The following is a 16,254-nucleotide window of genomic DNA, read 5'->3' on the forward strand; positions in this document are numbered from 1 at the left end:
TTGACCATTATGGAAGCAAGGATGATAAGAAGGGGAAAGTGGGGATTGGCTGCTTCTGACTGCCATGGAAACGACAAGCTCCAAGGTTGAAAACCTCAACAAGAGTCAGAGAAACAATTTTTGTTTGCCAATTTTAAAAAAATTATATATTTTTAAAAGGCACAAGGGAAGAACAGCTGTAATTGTTGATGTATGGAAGTCATCTTGCAACCATAAGAGAGCCAATAAATAATTAGAAAGAGTCAGAACAGGTGAAAAACACCATGAAAGCCCTAAAAGATTACCAAAGCTCTTCTAGCTGAAGGACTGATACTGCTGAAAATCAGTCCAAAAATTTGGCTGTTGAGGTTGCAGAATTACAAAATGCATTGAATTCGCAGTCATGCCAACCCTCCCATGTGAGAGTCAGAACACAGACTGGCAATAAATCAGACCCTGAAAACTGAAATGAGTCCATTTGGGTTGACTCAGAAACCTTTGAGAACCTACACCCCTCACACCCTTTGCCTTCCTCACCCATAGAAGTCATTTCTCTTGGCCTGGCTGGGAGACTGGACTCCCTTTGTCTGAAGCCCTCATGCTGTTCTCACCTGGAAGCTGCCTTGCAAGGGAACACTGGTTCTCCTCAACACTCACCCAATACCTCTCATGCCCAGCAAACCAGAGCCCAGCACACCCTAAGGGGACAAAGGCCATGTCTAACCCAAGAGAAAATAGCTTATACCCCCAAAGAATTGCAAGACGGTGTTAATTTATATGGGCAGGAACCTGTGTGCCAGTCAGAAGGAACACAGAGTGGAAGATTACCCAGGTTCAGGCTAGAGGAAAAGCCTAATAAAGATCACATACATCCATGCAGAATCCGAAATCCTTGATTTTATAGTTTCACTCTCCAAAATTGAGCTGTTGTGATCCACTTAGGAAAGTGCATGTAGTAAAGACTCCTAACTCGTCCCCAGTGTCCATATGTCCCTGTTTGTTTCTAGTGGTTCTAATCTGGACGCACACTATCTAGCTGAAGACTACATTTCCTGGGCCCCTTGGAACTACTATGCAATGGGATATGAGTAAAGGTGGTGTGTGTAACTTCCAGGTCATTCAATTACAGTCACTTCCAGATTCTGGAAAAGGCAGCAGCTGGAGCCACCATGGAAGCCATGAGTTAACTGCATGTCGTATACCATAGAAGAGAAGCTTCTGACTTGATCCTCCGGATGGCTTTCTGTTAAAGAACCAGTGTTCTAACTAATACAAGGTGTATTATTTTAAAATATAAATGCTCCTAGGGAACTACATGTTAAATTTTTATATGAATTAGTTTCACCAAATTACTTTGCCCCAGACTCCTTGAAGTTAAGTCAAAGACAGCAAGGTATTTGAAATGCCAAACCCCGCCCCCTGCACTTAGAGCAGACATTTTTCATCGATGACCACGCTCTCCTCTAAGCCAACACCAATCCTTAACACAGTGCTTCTCTACTGGCAGCTTCCACTAATTGACCCAATTTGGTGAAGAGATAAAATCTACTTACCATCCTGAGTTAGGTCTGTATGGAAAACAGCAAAATGGGATGGTCACTGAAGTGAAGACTTTGAGACAATAAGAGGAGCAGGAGGGTCCATGAGTTAGGGAACACTGAACAGTAAATAACAACAACAAAAATGTCTGGAGTGTGCACTCTGTGTCAGGCACTATTCTTAGCAAGGGCAGTCTAAACTGGCTTACAGGTGTGTAAGTCAGAGTCCTTGCTTACCAACAACAGAGTTCAACCCAGCTCAACCAAAAGGAATGTAGAGATGTCTCCTAAAGAATCTCTAGTAGGGTCAGGAATTTAACTAGGAAGCTACACAGCCTAGAATGACACTCACATAATCTGAGTGGTATAATTAAGATTATACCACTGAACCACCCCAGGGAAGACACCACCTTTAGCCAGGTACAAGCACTCTAGACAGAACCAGCAACCCTGGCTCGAAAGTCCCATGGGGACCTTAGCTGCTGCTGTCTCTGGAAGCTGGCTGGCTCCCCACCTACTCACAAGAAGGATCTCTCCTTGGGCTTCCCTCTTCCAGACTACAGTTCTGTTCAGGGGTGTCTGATGGGCTGAGACCAGGTCACACGCCTGTGCCTAGCTGCAAGGGAGTCTGAGAAAGCAAGTTTCTGGCTTCAAGGAAGCAAGGATTATGATAAGCTGTGTTGGTTACCTATTGCTGTATTGCAAATTACCCCAAAATATAATGGCCTAAATCAGCAGTATATTTTTAAAATTTTTTTAACTTTTATTTTAGGTTCAGAGGAACATGTTCAGGTTTGTTATATAGGTAAACTTGTGTCACAGGGATTTGTTGTACGGATTATTTCATCATCCAGGTACTAAGCTGTATTAGTCCATTTACATGCTGTTGATAAAGACATACCTAAGACTGGGGAGAAAAAGAGGTTTAATTGGACTTATGGCTGGGGACCTCCCACATGGCTGGGGAGGTCTCAGAATCATTGTGGGAGGTGAAAGGCACTTCTTATGCGGTGAAAAATTAGGAAGAAGCAAAAGCAGAAACCCCTGATAAACCCATTAGATCTTGTGAGACTTAATCACTATCACAAGAATAGCACAGAAAAGACTGACCCCCATGATTCAATTATCTCCCCCTGGCTTCCTCCCACAACATGTGGGAATTCTGAGAGGTACAATTCAAGTTGAGATTTGGCTGGGGAAACAGCCAAACCATATCATAAGCCTAGCACCCCATAGTTATTTTTTCTGTTCCTCTCCCTCCTCCCACCCTCCACCCTCCAATAGACCCCAGTGTCTGTTGTTCCCTTCTTTGTGTCCATCTGTTCTCACCATTTAGCTCCCACCCAAAAGTGAGAACATGCGGTATTTGGTTTTCCGTTCCTGTGTTAGTTTGCTCAGGATAATGGCCTCCAGCTCCATCCATGTTCCTGCAAAAGACATGATCTCATTCTTTGCTATGGCTGCATAGTATTCCTTGGTGTATATGTACATTTTCTTTATGCAATCTGTCATAGATGGGCATCTTAGGTTGATTCTATGTCTTTGCTATTGTCAATAGTGCTGCAATGAACATTTGCATGCATGTGTCTTTTTGGTAGAATTATTTATATTCCTCTGGATATATACCCAGTAATGGGATTGCTGGGTTGAATGGTAGTTCTGTTTTTAGCTCTCTGAGGAATCACCATACTGCTTTCCACAATGGTTGAACTAATTTACACTCCCACCAATAGTGTATGTGTTCCTTTTTCTCCACAACCTAGCCAACATGTTATTTTTTTGACTTTTTAATAATAGCCATTCTGACTGGTGTGAGATGTTGTCTGATTGTGGTTTTGATTTGCAGTTCACTAATGATCAGTGACGTTGAGCTTCTCATATGGCTGTTGGCTGAATCTATATCTCTTTTGAAAAGTGTTTGTTCATGTCCTTTGCCCACTTTTTAATGGGGTTGTTTTTCTCTTGTAGATTTGTTTAAGTTCCTTATAGATGCTGAATATTAGACCTTTGTCAGATACATAGTTTGCATATATTTTCTCCCATTCTGTAGGTTGTCTATTTACTCTGTTGATAGTTTCTTCTGTTCTGCAGAAGTTCTTAATTTTCCTATGACCAGAATGGCATTGCCTAGGTTATGTTCCAAGGTTTTTATAGTTTTTGGGTTTTACATTTAAGTCTTTAAGCCATCTTGAGTTAACTTTCATATATGCTGTAAGAAAAGGGTTCAGTTTCAATCTTCTGCACATGGCTAGCCTGTTATCCCAGCACCATTTATTAAATAGGGAGTCATTTCCCCATTGCTTGTTTTTGTCAGCTTTGTTGAAGATCCTATGGCCATAGGTGTACAGCCTTATGTCTGGACTCTTTGTTCTGTTCCATTGGTCTATGTATCAGTTTTTTGTACCAGTACCATACTCTAGCCCTGTAGCATAGTTTGAAGTCAGGTAGTGTGATACTACTACTGTTGTTCGTTTTGCTTAGGATTGCCTTGGCTATTCAGGCTCTTTTTTGGTTCCGTATCAATTTTAAAATATTTTTTTTCTAGTTCTGTAAAGAATGTCATTGGTAGTTTGATAGGAATAGCATTGAATCTGTAAATTGCTTTGAGCAGTATGACCATTTTAATGATACTGGTTCTTCCTATCCATGAATATGGGATGTTTCTTCATTTGTGTTATCTCTGGTTTCTTTGAGCAGCATTTTGTAATTCTAATTGTAGAGATCTTTCACTTCCTGGTTAGCTGTATTCCTAGGCATTTCATTCTTTTTGTGGTAATTGTGAATGGGATTGCATTCCTGATTTGGCTCTTGGCTTCATGGTGGTTGGTGTATAGGAATGCTAGTGATTTTTGTACATTGATTTTGTATCCTGAAACTTTGCTGAAGTTGTTTAATCAGCTGAAGGAGTTTTGGGCCAAGACTATGGGGTTTTCTAGATATAGAATCATGTCATCTGCAAACAGGGATAGTTTGACTTCCTCTCTTCCTATTTGTGTGCTCTTTATTTCTTTCTCGTGCCTGATCTAAATCTGCAATATTCTCTTTGATCTCTCACAGTATCTCTCACAGTATCTGTAGGTGAGGAATTCAGTCAGGGCACAGTGAGAATGAATTGCTTCTGCTCTATAATGACTGGAACCTCAGCTGTACGACTCAAAGACTGGGGTCCAGAATCATCTGAAGACCCACTTACTCACATGTCTGGTGGGTGCTGCTGGCTGTCTGCAAAGACCTCAACTGGGCTGATGGCTGGAAAACCCACACATGCAGCCGCTCCATGTGGCTTGGGCTTCCTCTCACCATGGCATCTGGGTCTCCCTGGAAACATCCTGAGAGAAAGCTGAGGAAAGCAGTGTCCTACAATGACCTAGTCTTGGAAGTCACATGGCTTTCATGTGTCCCCACACTGTCAAAGCAGTCTGAGCCACTGCTCAGATTCAATGCCACAGAACATAGAGCCCAGCCTTCCATGAGAGGAGTGCAATCAAAGTCAGCTTGGCCATCTTTGGAAAATACAATCTGTCTTAGGAGAGAAATTCTGCAAGCACAGGAAGGGTGTGCCAATGGTGCCAGAGGACGACAAGCATGACAGAAGTCCTCGCCACCCATGTCAGGTTGCAGCACTTGCCTGACCTCCTGCCCTGCCACCCCTTCCCCTTTTCGAGCCCTCTTCACCTTCCTCTCTTCCTTCCCTTCTGCCGTTCTCCCTATAGAGGCCCAGCAGCCTGTGCACTGTGGCACCATGAGAATAGCCTTGGACAAGGTATTCAGGACCAGGGACCCAGCTTCCTCTCTCACAACCTCCTGTGTGACTCTGGGCAAGACTCACTGCTGGGACCTCAGATGTCTGTGCTGTGAAATAAAGATTGGGTTGGGTTTTCAATTCAACAACAAAAATGTGTGTGCGCCCATCGTGTGTCTTGAGCAAATGCAGAGGTGAGCCTGAGGCATTCCTTGACATTCCCAAGCTCTTTCCTTCGGCATCTGGAGCCATTTGCTGCAGAGTGATTAGAGAATGAGAAAGGCGTCCTCCTAGCGCCCCAGCTGCAGGAGGCCAGGATCTCTTCATTGCTGTCTCTACAGCAAACTGCATGCAGTGAGTGCTCTTGAGCAGTGGCTACAAGCTCTGTCTGGAGCCAAAGCTGGGTCTGAATCCGGGCTCCACTGACTGTTCACTGCATTATTTTGAGTCAGTTGCTTAACTTCTCCCTGCTTCAGTTTACTCATCTATAAAGTAAGGATAAGCACGGTACCTACTTAATAGGGCTGTCATAAAGATTTAATGGTTGCATACATTTGAAGTGCTTGGGATGGCGCTCAAGATATGTAAGTGCCATTTAAGTGCCAGCTTGGTGATGGGAAATGAATGGCAAAAAAGGACACATGACCTGTAACATCACATACCCACGCTATGCTCCCTTGCAGTGAATTATTTTAGCAGAAAGTGTTTTTTTCATTTTGGCAGTGATCTTAACACCTTAGTTCAGGAGAGTAAACAACCTGTACACATTTAGGGCAGGTATTTTGAGGCAATGTCTTGGTGACTTTAGGAGACTGGGGCTCATGAGGAAATAGGACCAACTGAAAAACTGGGAGGCAGTTTTCAAGATAAGTAATAAATGGGCAAACCACAGCTCTTCATGTCTTCATAAAAGCTGCAGCTGGAGACAGCGGCACCTGGGACCACTGGGTGAATGTTCATGGAGGAGTCATTGGCAGACAGGACTTATTCTCAGATGATGGGCCTCTTGTGATGACCAGCATCCCTCTCTCCCTTCCTTTCTTCCCTTCATGCTAGACTGGTGCAGGCTGTCTGCAGATTCCCTAACCCTCCCCTTCCCCACCCCTCAGTGGCTTGGGCTTCCTCTCAACATGGTGTCTGGCTGTCTGCAGATTCCCTAACCACTCCCCTTCCCCACCCCTCAGTACTCAACAACATAGCAGGAGCTACATACCCACAGTTGTCCTTAGAAATTATTTTATTTAACTATGATAAATGCCCTTAATTCAACTGTCTCAATATTATAAGTCTAATCTTCAATAAAATGACAACATTCGGTAATAATTTTTTTTTCATTTTTACTGGTACACATTCCATTTTAGAATATTTGAAAATCAAAATGGAATAACTACAACACAATGTAACCTCTACACACTGCTGGGCTGGGTAAATATCTGTTCATGCCAGGGGTAAAGCAGAACTTTCTAGAATCTTCTGAGATGGAAGAAGGAGGGGGGTTTACAAACCACACAGCCCCTTCTGCCCACCCCTGACCTGACCATCCTGTCACTGAAGGAAATGTTTGGATCCATGGGCTGGAGAACTGAGGAAGGACGAAATTGAGATGTTCTACCTGTACTAACATGATAATAGTGATAACATCATTCAAAATTTCTCCTTCTAGTCTTTTTTCCTGTGCATAGTTATATGTAGTTGTAGCTGCCGTGTGGATATAATTTTGCACTCTACTTTCTCACTTAAAATTATTATGTAGATCATGAATATTTCCATTTTGCGATATAATCTTGATAACGGTAACATTCTTGCTGCAAAATATATTCTAAGTGGATTCAGTGTGATTTACTTAACACTTTCCCTCCTATTGTAAATTTAGGTTGTTTCCAATCTTTAACTAACCTTTAGCTCCAGCCTTTTTAAGAGTTGATCCAAGGTGCTCTAAGTGTGAGGGACAGGAACAAGGGAGGTGATGACCATCTCCATGCCAGCCTGTTCTGGCTTGGCCTCTTGTCTCAGCAAAAGTTTCTTTTCTTTTCTTTTCTTTTTTTTTTTTTTTTTTTTTTTTTTTTTTTTGAGACAGGATCTTGCTCTGTCACCCAGGCTGGAGTGCAGTGGCCCAATCTCAGCTCGATGCAGCCTCCACCTCCTGGGTTCAGAATCCTCCTGGCAGGATTCTCCTGCCTCAGCCTTCCACGTAGCTGGGATTACAGGTGTGTACCATCACACTTGGGTAATTTCTGTATTTCTAGTAGAGATGGGGTTTCACCATGTTGGCCAGGCTGGTCTCAAACTCCTGACCTCAAGTGATCTGCCCACCTTGGCCTCCCGAAGTGCTAGGATTACAGGCGTGAGCCCAGACCCAGCATCGGTATTAATTGTGATCCTTCCACTTACAAAAAAAAAAATCTACAACCAGACAGTAAGGTATTTGATCTCCCTAGCAATAACTCCATTCAGAAACAGAGGCCTTACAGAAAGCTGCCTGCAGTTTCAGCTAAACCATTCCCAAACCACATCTGATGACGTGTGTCCTTCAAGTGGGATCAGTTGCTGTCACTGCTATAAAGAGTTTCTGAAGCCTCGGCCCAGGTCAGCGGGTTCTGAAATCCGGACAATCACGCCCAGGAGACGTTTTCTCACCTCCCAGGGCAGGACAGAGACCGCACCTGCGTCTGAGACCCAGCAATGCAGCCGGCGTGGGGCATCAGGTAGAGAGGCACGGAGCTGGCACAGGGGGTCCCCGCTGGGTGTGGACCCCAGCTGGGCCTCCCAGCACGTGGTTGAGCTGGGGAAGCTACTGGGCCTCCCTGAGACTCCATTTCTACACCAGTGAAAGGGGTCAGATGAAATCTGAGAGGGCCTCTGTGGAAGTTAAATCAAACATGTAGAGCCTGCCGACCTGCCCGGTCCCTCATGTTAGATGAGCTCCCAGGACTTTACAGACAGACACTGTCATCCTTCTCGCCTTATCTTAAAAATACATACATACATACATATAAAAACAAACAACAAAAAATCACAAAAAAACAAACAAAACAGAGCTGGATAGAGCAAGGTCTCAAAACAAAACAAAATCAACCATGAAACCAGGGCAAATAGGCCCTCCCGTCGCAGCTGAGATTCCCACTGCCAGGGCACCCACCTGAGAGTACAGGCCCCCAGCCCTCCGCAGACGCACTCGTCTGCCGGTCGCCTCTCGGGGACCCAGGCGTGCAGGCACCCCTACTCTTTTAGCTCACGCTGTCAACTGGCTCTCCCGCAGACAACCCCAAATCACCCGACCCCAAACCTTTCAGGCCTGAAACTGTTTCCACAGTGGCCAGAAGAGTTATTTTTCAGTGAAAATTTCTAATAACTTAGAAAAGGTAAAAATGGTAAAAGAAGTTAAAAACAAGAAGTCACCATGACGGCACCCAGAGTGAAAGGCTTTCCTGGAGAACTCGGACGCTCCTCAAGTTCAAAGCCAAACCACCAGCAGCAGCGGCAGCAAGGTTTACAATCCTAAACCATGCAGGCTTCCGGCGTAATCTCTCCTGTACTTCGCCACCACTACAGCCTCACCGCTGGACAGCTCGGCCACACACACACACCACACACACCACACACATCACACACAGACACACCACACACTCACACACTCACACACACACCACACATCACACACAGACACACCACACACACACTCACCACACACCGCACACACACTCACACACTCACACACACACCACACACCGTACACACACCACACACCGCACACACACTCACACACTCACACACACCACACACCGCACACACCACACACACCACACACACACACTCACAGACACACCACACACACACTCACACACACCACACACACCACACACACCACACACATCACACACAGACACACCACACACTCACACACTGCACACACACACCACACACACACCACACATCACACACACACCACAAACATCACACACTCATACCACACACATCACACACACCGCACACACGCACACACTACACACATTCCTACACACTCATACACCACACACACCACAAACACACCACACACACATCAGTCACACACCACACACACACAAACACCACACACGCACACACTACACACACCACACACTCATACACGCTCACACACCCCCACAGACACACCACACATATGCATTCACACACACCACACACAAGCACACACATGCACACACACTACACACACCACACACTCATACACCACACACGACACATACCACACACACGACACATACCACACACACGACACATTCACACACTACACACTCATACACTATGCTCACATACACCATGCAAACACCACACACACACCACACACCACACTCAGACACCACACATTCACACAAAGCACACACACCACGCTCACACACAACACACCACACACTACACACCACAATTATACACACTACTCACACACACCACACGCACACCACACTCACACACACCACACATCACCCTCACACCACACACACAACACCCTCACACACTCACACATCACTCTCACACACACCATACACACAGTACATACACAGCACACACACACCACACTCACCCTCACACCACATCCCAGTCACACACCACACACTCACACACTAACACCACATGCACGCACACACATATCACACTCATACACCACGCTCACACACCCCACACACACACCACACATATCACACATTCACACATCACACACACCACACACAAGCACACACACCACACACTCATACACCATACTCACACACACCCCACACACACCACACACACATCACACATTCACACACGACAGATACACTATGCTCACACACACCATGCAAACACCACACACTACACACACTACACTCACACACACCATACATACATACACACCACACACCACACTCACACACACACCACATCACATGCACACATACCACGCTCGCGCACACACACCACACAGTGCAGAGCAGGATGCTTCCTGCAAACATGGAAGCTTCGCGGTTCCCAGTCCTTCCAGCTCCTGGGGATCTAAACTTGGTTTTTGCTTGAAATTTCGCCAGATTAAAAAAAGAGGAAGAGAGAGTTTAATGGGTTCAAGGAAGAAAGGGAGGCGCGGATGCGAGCATCCCAGTGGAAGGCAGACCGATCCCGTGCCGGGGTCACTCCGGGGTCCGCAGAGGGGGTGCCCTGTCCCTGAGCCCCGACAGCCCGCGCTGGGCGCGCTTTTCCGCAGCCTTCAGAAAGGAGTCACCAGGCAGCGCTCCGCGGGCCCCTCCTCCCGGGACCCCTCTTGGGAACGCGGAGGCCCTCGGCGCGGCAGGCGCAAGGGGAGCGGGGTCGGCGAGGAGGGGTGAACTGGCGAAACAAAGTCGTGACTCAGGGGGCTTCTCTTCGGGGATCGCGGCGGGCACGCTCCGGGCATCCCACTCCCCGGCCCCGATTCTTGGATCGGTCCTCAAGAAAGCGGCCCCCGCGGGCCCCGAGCTGTGCGGAAACGCCAGGCTCCTTCCGACCCGAAGGCATCTATAGGCTGCCTCCCAACCTTACCCAGATCGCGCTAACGGGGTTAAGTGGGGTCTGAGGCTCGGGCTGGGGGCCGCGGCGACCCGAGATCAGGGCAGGAGGGCCCCGTGCCTGAGACCCCCGGCGAGAGCGCCAGGCTCACCCCCAGCGCCCCGCCCCCGCCCGGCTTCCCCGGCCTGGCCTGCGCCCCCAGCAGCCCCCAGCCCGGCCGGCCCGGCGCGCACCGCGGTCTCCCCCAAGCGGCCGCGCGCGTGTCGCCGCGGGAGCGGGCGGCGGGGGCGGCTCGGCGCAGGCAAGCCGGCGGCTCCGCCCCGCGCCCCCCCTCCCGGCCAGCAGTGCCGCCCCCTACGCGCCTAGCTCGGCTCAGACGGAGCAGCCGCCTCTGCAATGTCAGCAGCCGCAGCGGCGGCGGCGACGCGAGCGGCAGCAGCCCGGGCCCCGCGGTAGCCGCCAGCGCGGCACGGCCAGCAGGAGCGCCAGGCGCGAGCCCGCGGCCACTCGCTGCCTCCGGGGCACTGCGAGAGGCTTTGCGCTCCCCAGCGCGGCGTTCGGACTCGGGGCCAGCGCGGCCACGGCCGCGCACAAAGGACAGCAGACGCCGGGACTCGGGGGCTGTGCCCAGGGACCGGCCCGGGGACCCCCGCCCGCGCCGCGTCCCCTCCACGCCTCCCCTCCCCGGGCGGCCGGAGTGCGAGCCGGAGCGGGCCCCGTCATATGACAGCGGCGACGCCGCAGCCGGCGAGCGCGCGTGCTGCCTGCTCCGCTGCGCCACGGCCGCCGGCGCCTGGGGTGGCCCTTGCCTCGCCCCGCTGAGCGGTCGCCCGTCGCCGCCGCCCCACGCCCCCCGCGCCCCCCGCGCCCGGGCTTGCGGGCTCCGGGGGAGGAGCCGAGGGGAGCCCCCAGCCGGCGCCGAGCCTAAAATGGCCACGCTGCTGCGGAAGATCGGGCTCATCCGCCTGCATAACCGGGACACCGAGGACCCCAAGCACCACCACAACCACCGCGGCGGCGGCCAGCAGAGCGCGTCTCTGCGCGGCAAGGGCGGTGCCAAGAGCGGCGGCCACAAGCAACAGCAGCAGCTGCAGCAGCAGCAGCAGCAGCACCACCCCGGGGGCGCGGGCGACGCCAGCCCGGGACCCGGCAAGGGCAAGCGCGCGGCGGAGCTGGCCCCGCGCGACAAGGCGCCAGCGGCTGCGGCGGCGGCGGCGGCGGCGGCGGGGGCCGGGGGCCCCCGCGAGAGGGCAGCGGGCGCCAGGGCGGGGCCGGGCCCGGCGGTGGCGGCGGCGGCGGGCGGCAGCCTGGTCCCCGCGGCGCGCCAGCAGCGCTGCACGCAGGTGCGCAGCCGGCGGCTCATGAAGGAGCTGCAGGACATCGCGCGCCTTAGCGACCGCTTCATCTCCGTGGAGCTGGTGGACGAGAGCCTGTTCGACTGGAACGTGAAGCTGCACCAGGTGGACAAGGACTCGGTGCTGTGGCAGGACATGAAGGAGACCAACACCGAGTTCATCCTGCTCAACCTCACCTTCCCCGACAACTTCCCCTTCTCGCCGCCCTTCATGCGGGTGCTCAGCCCGCGCCTGGAGAACGGCTACGTGCTGGACGGCGGCGCCATCTGCATGGAGCTGCTCACGCCGCGCGGCTGGTCCAGCGCCTACACCGTGGAGGCCGTCATGCGCCAGTTCGCAGCCAGCCTGGTCAAGGGCCAGGTAAGGCGAGCGCGCCGGGGCGGCGGGGCTGGGGGCGCGGGGCCGAGATCGGGTCTGCAGCGCCGCCGGGCGCCCGGGCCCCGAGGTGAGGGCCAGCGCCGGCCCCTCCGGCCATCTCGCTCCCAGCTCTGACTACACCAGCGCCCCACGGGGATGCTCCGAGAGCCTCCACCTCTTTTCCCTGAGCGTTTTCTTCCTGCCCCTACTTTCCGTCCCGTCTCTCCCGTCCCCGTCTGGTCTCAGTCTCTGCCTGTCTCTCTGGTCTCGGTCTCTGCCGTCTCTCTGGTCTCTCTAGCTTGCTCATTCTCTCCTCATCCCTTCATAATTCTCTTCCATCCCTCTTCCTTAGCCTCCCTCTCCCATACCCTCCTCTCCCTTTCCTCCTGGACTCTTTCTCCTCTCACCCCTTTCTCTGTCCCCCCATCTATTCCCACCCCCATTCCTTTTTCATTTTTTCCTTCTCCACCCTCCCTGGCTCCCCTACTCTTCTTTCCCCTCCGTCTCACCTTTTCTCGCCCCTCCCTTGTCTGCTCCTCAATCTCCTGTCCCTATAATCTCTATGAAGGTGAGAACTTTTTCTGGACCTCAGGATTTAAGTGTCCAACCCAGCTGATCTCCCACCTCCCCAACCCCCCCCCCACACACACACACAAGACTCCTCCGCAGGGGACTCGGGTGGGAGGTCTGCAGGCGGGTGCCCTGGGGAGGGACAGCTGCCTGCTTGTAAATCCGCCCCCTGCCTTCTTCTGGGCTGCCTCTCCTGGAAAGGTGGAAATTTTGCTCTTGGGAACTCACTCTAGAGAGGCGGCGGTGTGGTTTGGGCATTCCCTTAAGGGACAAGACCAGACCCCCCCACGGCAATGCCTGTTTTCCCCTCAGAGCACCCCCTTCCTTCCCCGAACCCCTTAGGACCACCACCTCTGGGGCAGACGTTCCAGGTCTTGGTCTCTTTCAGACCTGCTTCTTTTTCCTCATCCCCTCACCTCACTGCCCCAAGCAGTTAAATCCTTTATCAGGGCTAAAGATTTTAACGAAATACGAAACGAAGGGCCAAACAGTTCTCCTGAGCCTTCTCACCTATTGCATCAGATGGCAGCTTTACGCAAAGAAACCCCAAAGTACTTGAGAGCAGGGTGAGTGCGTGATGGTGTTATCTGCTCGAATTATATGCTGTCGACGGCGGTTGAGTTCTCTGGTGTTTTCCTGAATCAATATTAAGCATTACTTAAGAAAATTACATTGCTGTGTGGGCATCTTTTAGATTTATGAAAAAATCATCGTTTTCTTTAAAAGACCCCAAATGACCTCGGCTTGATCTTTCTACAGGCGGCCTATCAGAAGCCATCACTTCTTCCCTGCCTGGCACTTTCACTGCAGGCTCTTTCACACTAATCAAATAATGCTTGTTCTGCCAATTTCACTAAAGCTGGAACCCCTGGGATTCCAAACAAATAGCATCCTAACTCCAGCAGAGAAGGTCAGGTAATTCCTGACCCATCCTGCCAGTGCCTCTTTTCTAAGGTTTAGGTTCCACACATTTCCCGAGTTAGAAATAGCACGGGTGTAACAACTCTAGAAAAACATCTTCAGCTGAGGGAGGCTTAGTGCTTTAATATCAGAGGTTTATTTTCCATCCTGCAGTTACATGTTGAGTCTGGTGAAAGGTTCATGTGATAGAATGCAAGCATGGGGGATAGGGGATCTCAGTTTTATTTTTCAAACAGGATTTATACAAATGAAGTGGAAGAATTCTTTGCAGAAATGCCTTGGTTATTTGCTTCTTGAATCATTGCTAATCAGAATTCTTTGGAACAGTCTGTTATTGTTTTTCATTCTTCGCAATGAAGATGACATTGGGGATCAGGGGAAGAGGAATGTGTATTCCCTTCTGGGATCACAGAGTCCTAACATTTTAGACTTGGAAGAGATCTTAGAGATGAACTGGACCACTGCCTATATTTTGAAAGATGCGAGAAAACAAAGGTTTGAAATGAGAAATGGGGATTTTTTTTTTTAAGAGAGAGAGGGACCTCAGGAAATTAAACGTTTCCCATTTCTACATTAATGCGGTGTATAATAATAATTCCTTTGGTGCCCATATGCCAAGCGGCAATATAGCAATGGGCAATATATAAAATACACGGGTCCTTGTAAGTATATTTTCTTTTCTCTGTATTTGAAATTGAGATTCTAACGTACAGTTTGCAAGTGAGAGATTTCTTTATTGAAAGTAATTATCAACTTTTTCATTTCTTACTTTGATAAAATCCTAATTGAACCCATTGCCCTCCACCTAGCATGTCGTGTTATGTTTTCTGTTCCACATCTAAATAGAGGCAAAATCTCAGCACTTTTTAAAGTACAAGTTCAATTTCTTTGCATTTTTTCATGCTGCTTCCAACATACAGCTGTCTAAGAGAGGGTAATGTGTGGCATACATAAAATATTCAAAATGCAGTGAAAGAAAGGAAGAAATGAATAGTCATTAATGTTTTAGGATTCTGTGCACAAAAGGATTCTGATGGTGTTTCAGGTAACCTGAGGTTGATTGTCTCTTTATGTACTTTTGCAAATTCACTACCTACTGGTTGTTCAGAGCACATATGGTAGTTACCAAATTATTTCCTCAGTTAGAGGTAATATGCTTTGGGAAAGCAATCAAAATACCTGATTAGGTATTCAAGGAGAACTGGGACAGCTACCAAACCGATAATTACTTTAAAAGGGAGAGTCGTTATATTCTAGTTATGTTCTGATACTTCTCGGGATTTCTTTTTTAGGATTCATTTTCATAAGCTGCAGAGTTAGAAAAGGCTGGTTTGCTTCTTTTATAGAGGAAAACATTCACTGCTGAGCTGAACTTTGTGAATTGAGGATACGCCGTTTCTATACTTCTAGAGAAATTGTAAAACAATTTTAAGAGTTTTGTGTGTAACATAAAAATATCTGCTTAACAGTTTTGTGTACAATAAAAAGCTTAGGTTTATCACATCATATGATAAATTCAGTCATTTCGTGAGGCTTTTAAGAGACTCTCTGGCCTGTGTTACCAAAATCTCTTGCATGTTGCTGTATGAATTGTGGTTGTCTTAAATTAAATTAATATATAAATTTCCTCTATGATATATTCTATGTAGAAATAATGATATACATATCTTCCCCCTTTGTCTATTACTAAACCCTCTTTTGACTAGAGGCATTTTTAGGTAACTCTTAGTTTTTTATAATTGGATTTTAAAACTCTGTACTTTTAGAATGAACGGGTGAAAATGTTAAAAGTATACTTTTAGATAATTATTTGCATCCTTTATTAGTTACTGAACCAAAAGAATACAACCCACAGCTCCAGTGTAAGATTTTTGCCTTTCAAAAGCTGGAAGATGTTGGTTTTGAAATGAAAGTAGCCTGTAATCCCAGCACAGGGCTTGCACCTAGTAGGTAGCTTAACCTACAGAAACTGCATTTTCGGACTCTGTAAACCTAGACAAAGTAGCATCAGCATTGGGGAATGCTGGCCATGAAGAGTGCCAGAGTTTACTGGCTTCCACTCCAGGCTTGGAGCGTGGGACGATGGCGTGACTGGCCAGGGACCTTGTTCTGTCAGTTGTGTGTGCAGCAGCAAGGTCCCCAAAAGCTGCTTGATGGTGCACTGACTCAGAGCCCTGTTTTCACTGTGGCTCACCTCCTGAGTGTCCCCTTTTTAGTTAATTAGGCATCGCCAGGGGCAGGGAACCAAATGGCAATTGAGTGACAATTCCTCACTCCT

At 48.9% G+C, this 16,254-nt stretch overlaps 1 protein-coding gene across 1 annotated transcript in view; it reads left to right on the forward strand.

Moving 5' to 3' along the window:
• The first annotated feature begins 11,702 nt into the window (after window positions 1–11,702).
• UBE2QL1 (ubiquitin conjugating enzyme E2 Q family like 1) overlaps window positions 11,703–16,254 on the forward strand; it is a 44,114-nt gene continuing 39,562 nt past the window's right edge. Inside the window, exon 1 of the mRNA XM_034959720.2 lies at window positions 11,703–12,488. Within this exon, the coding sequence (XP_034815611.2) occupies window positions 11,703–12,488 (786 nt within the window). The remainder of the gene's footprint in view (window positions 12,489–16,254) is intronic.

The sequence above is a fragment of the Pan paniscus genome, chromosome 4 (assembly GCF_029289425.2).
Source record: "Pan paniscus chromosome 4, NHGRI_mPanPan1-v2.0_pri, whole genome shotgun sequence".
Classification (NCBI taxonomy): domain Eukaryota; kingdom Metazoa; phylum Chordata; class Mammalia; order Primates; family Hominidae; genus Pan; species Pan paniscus.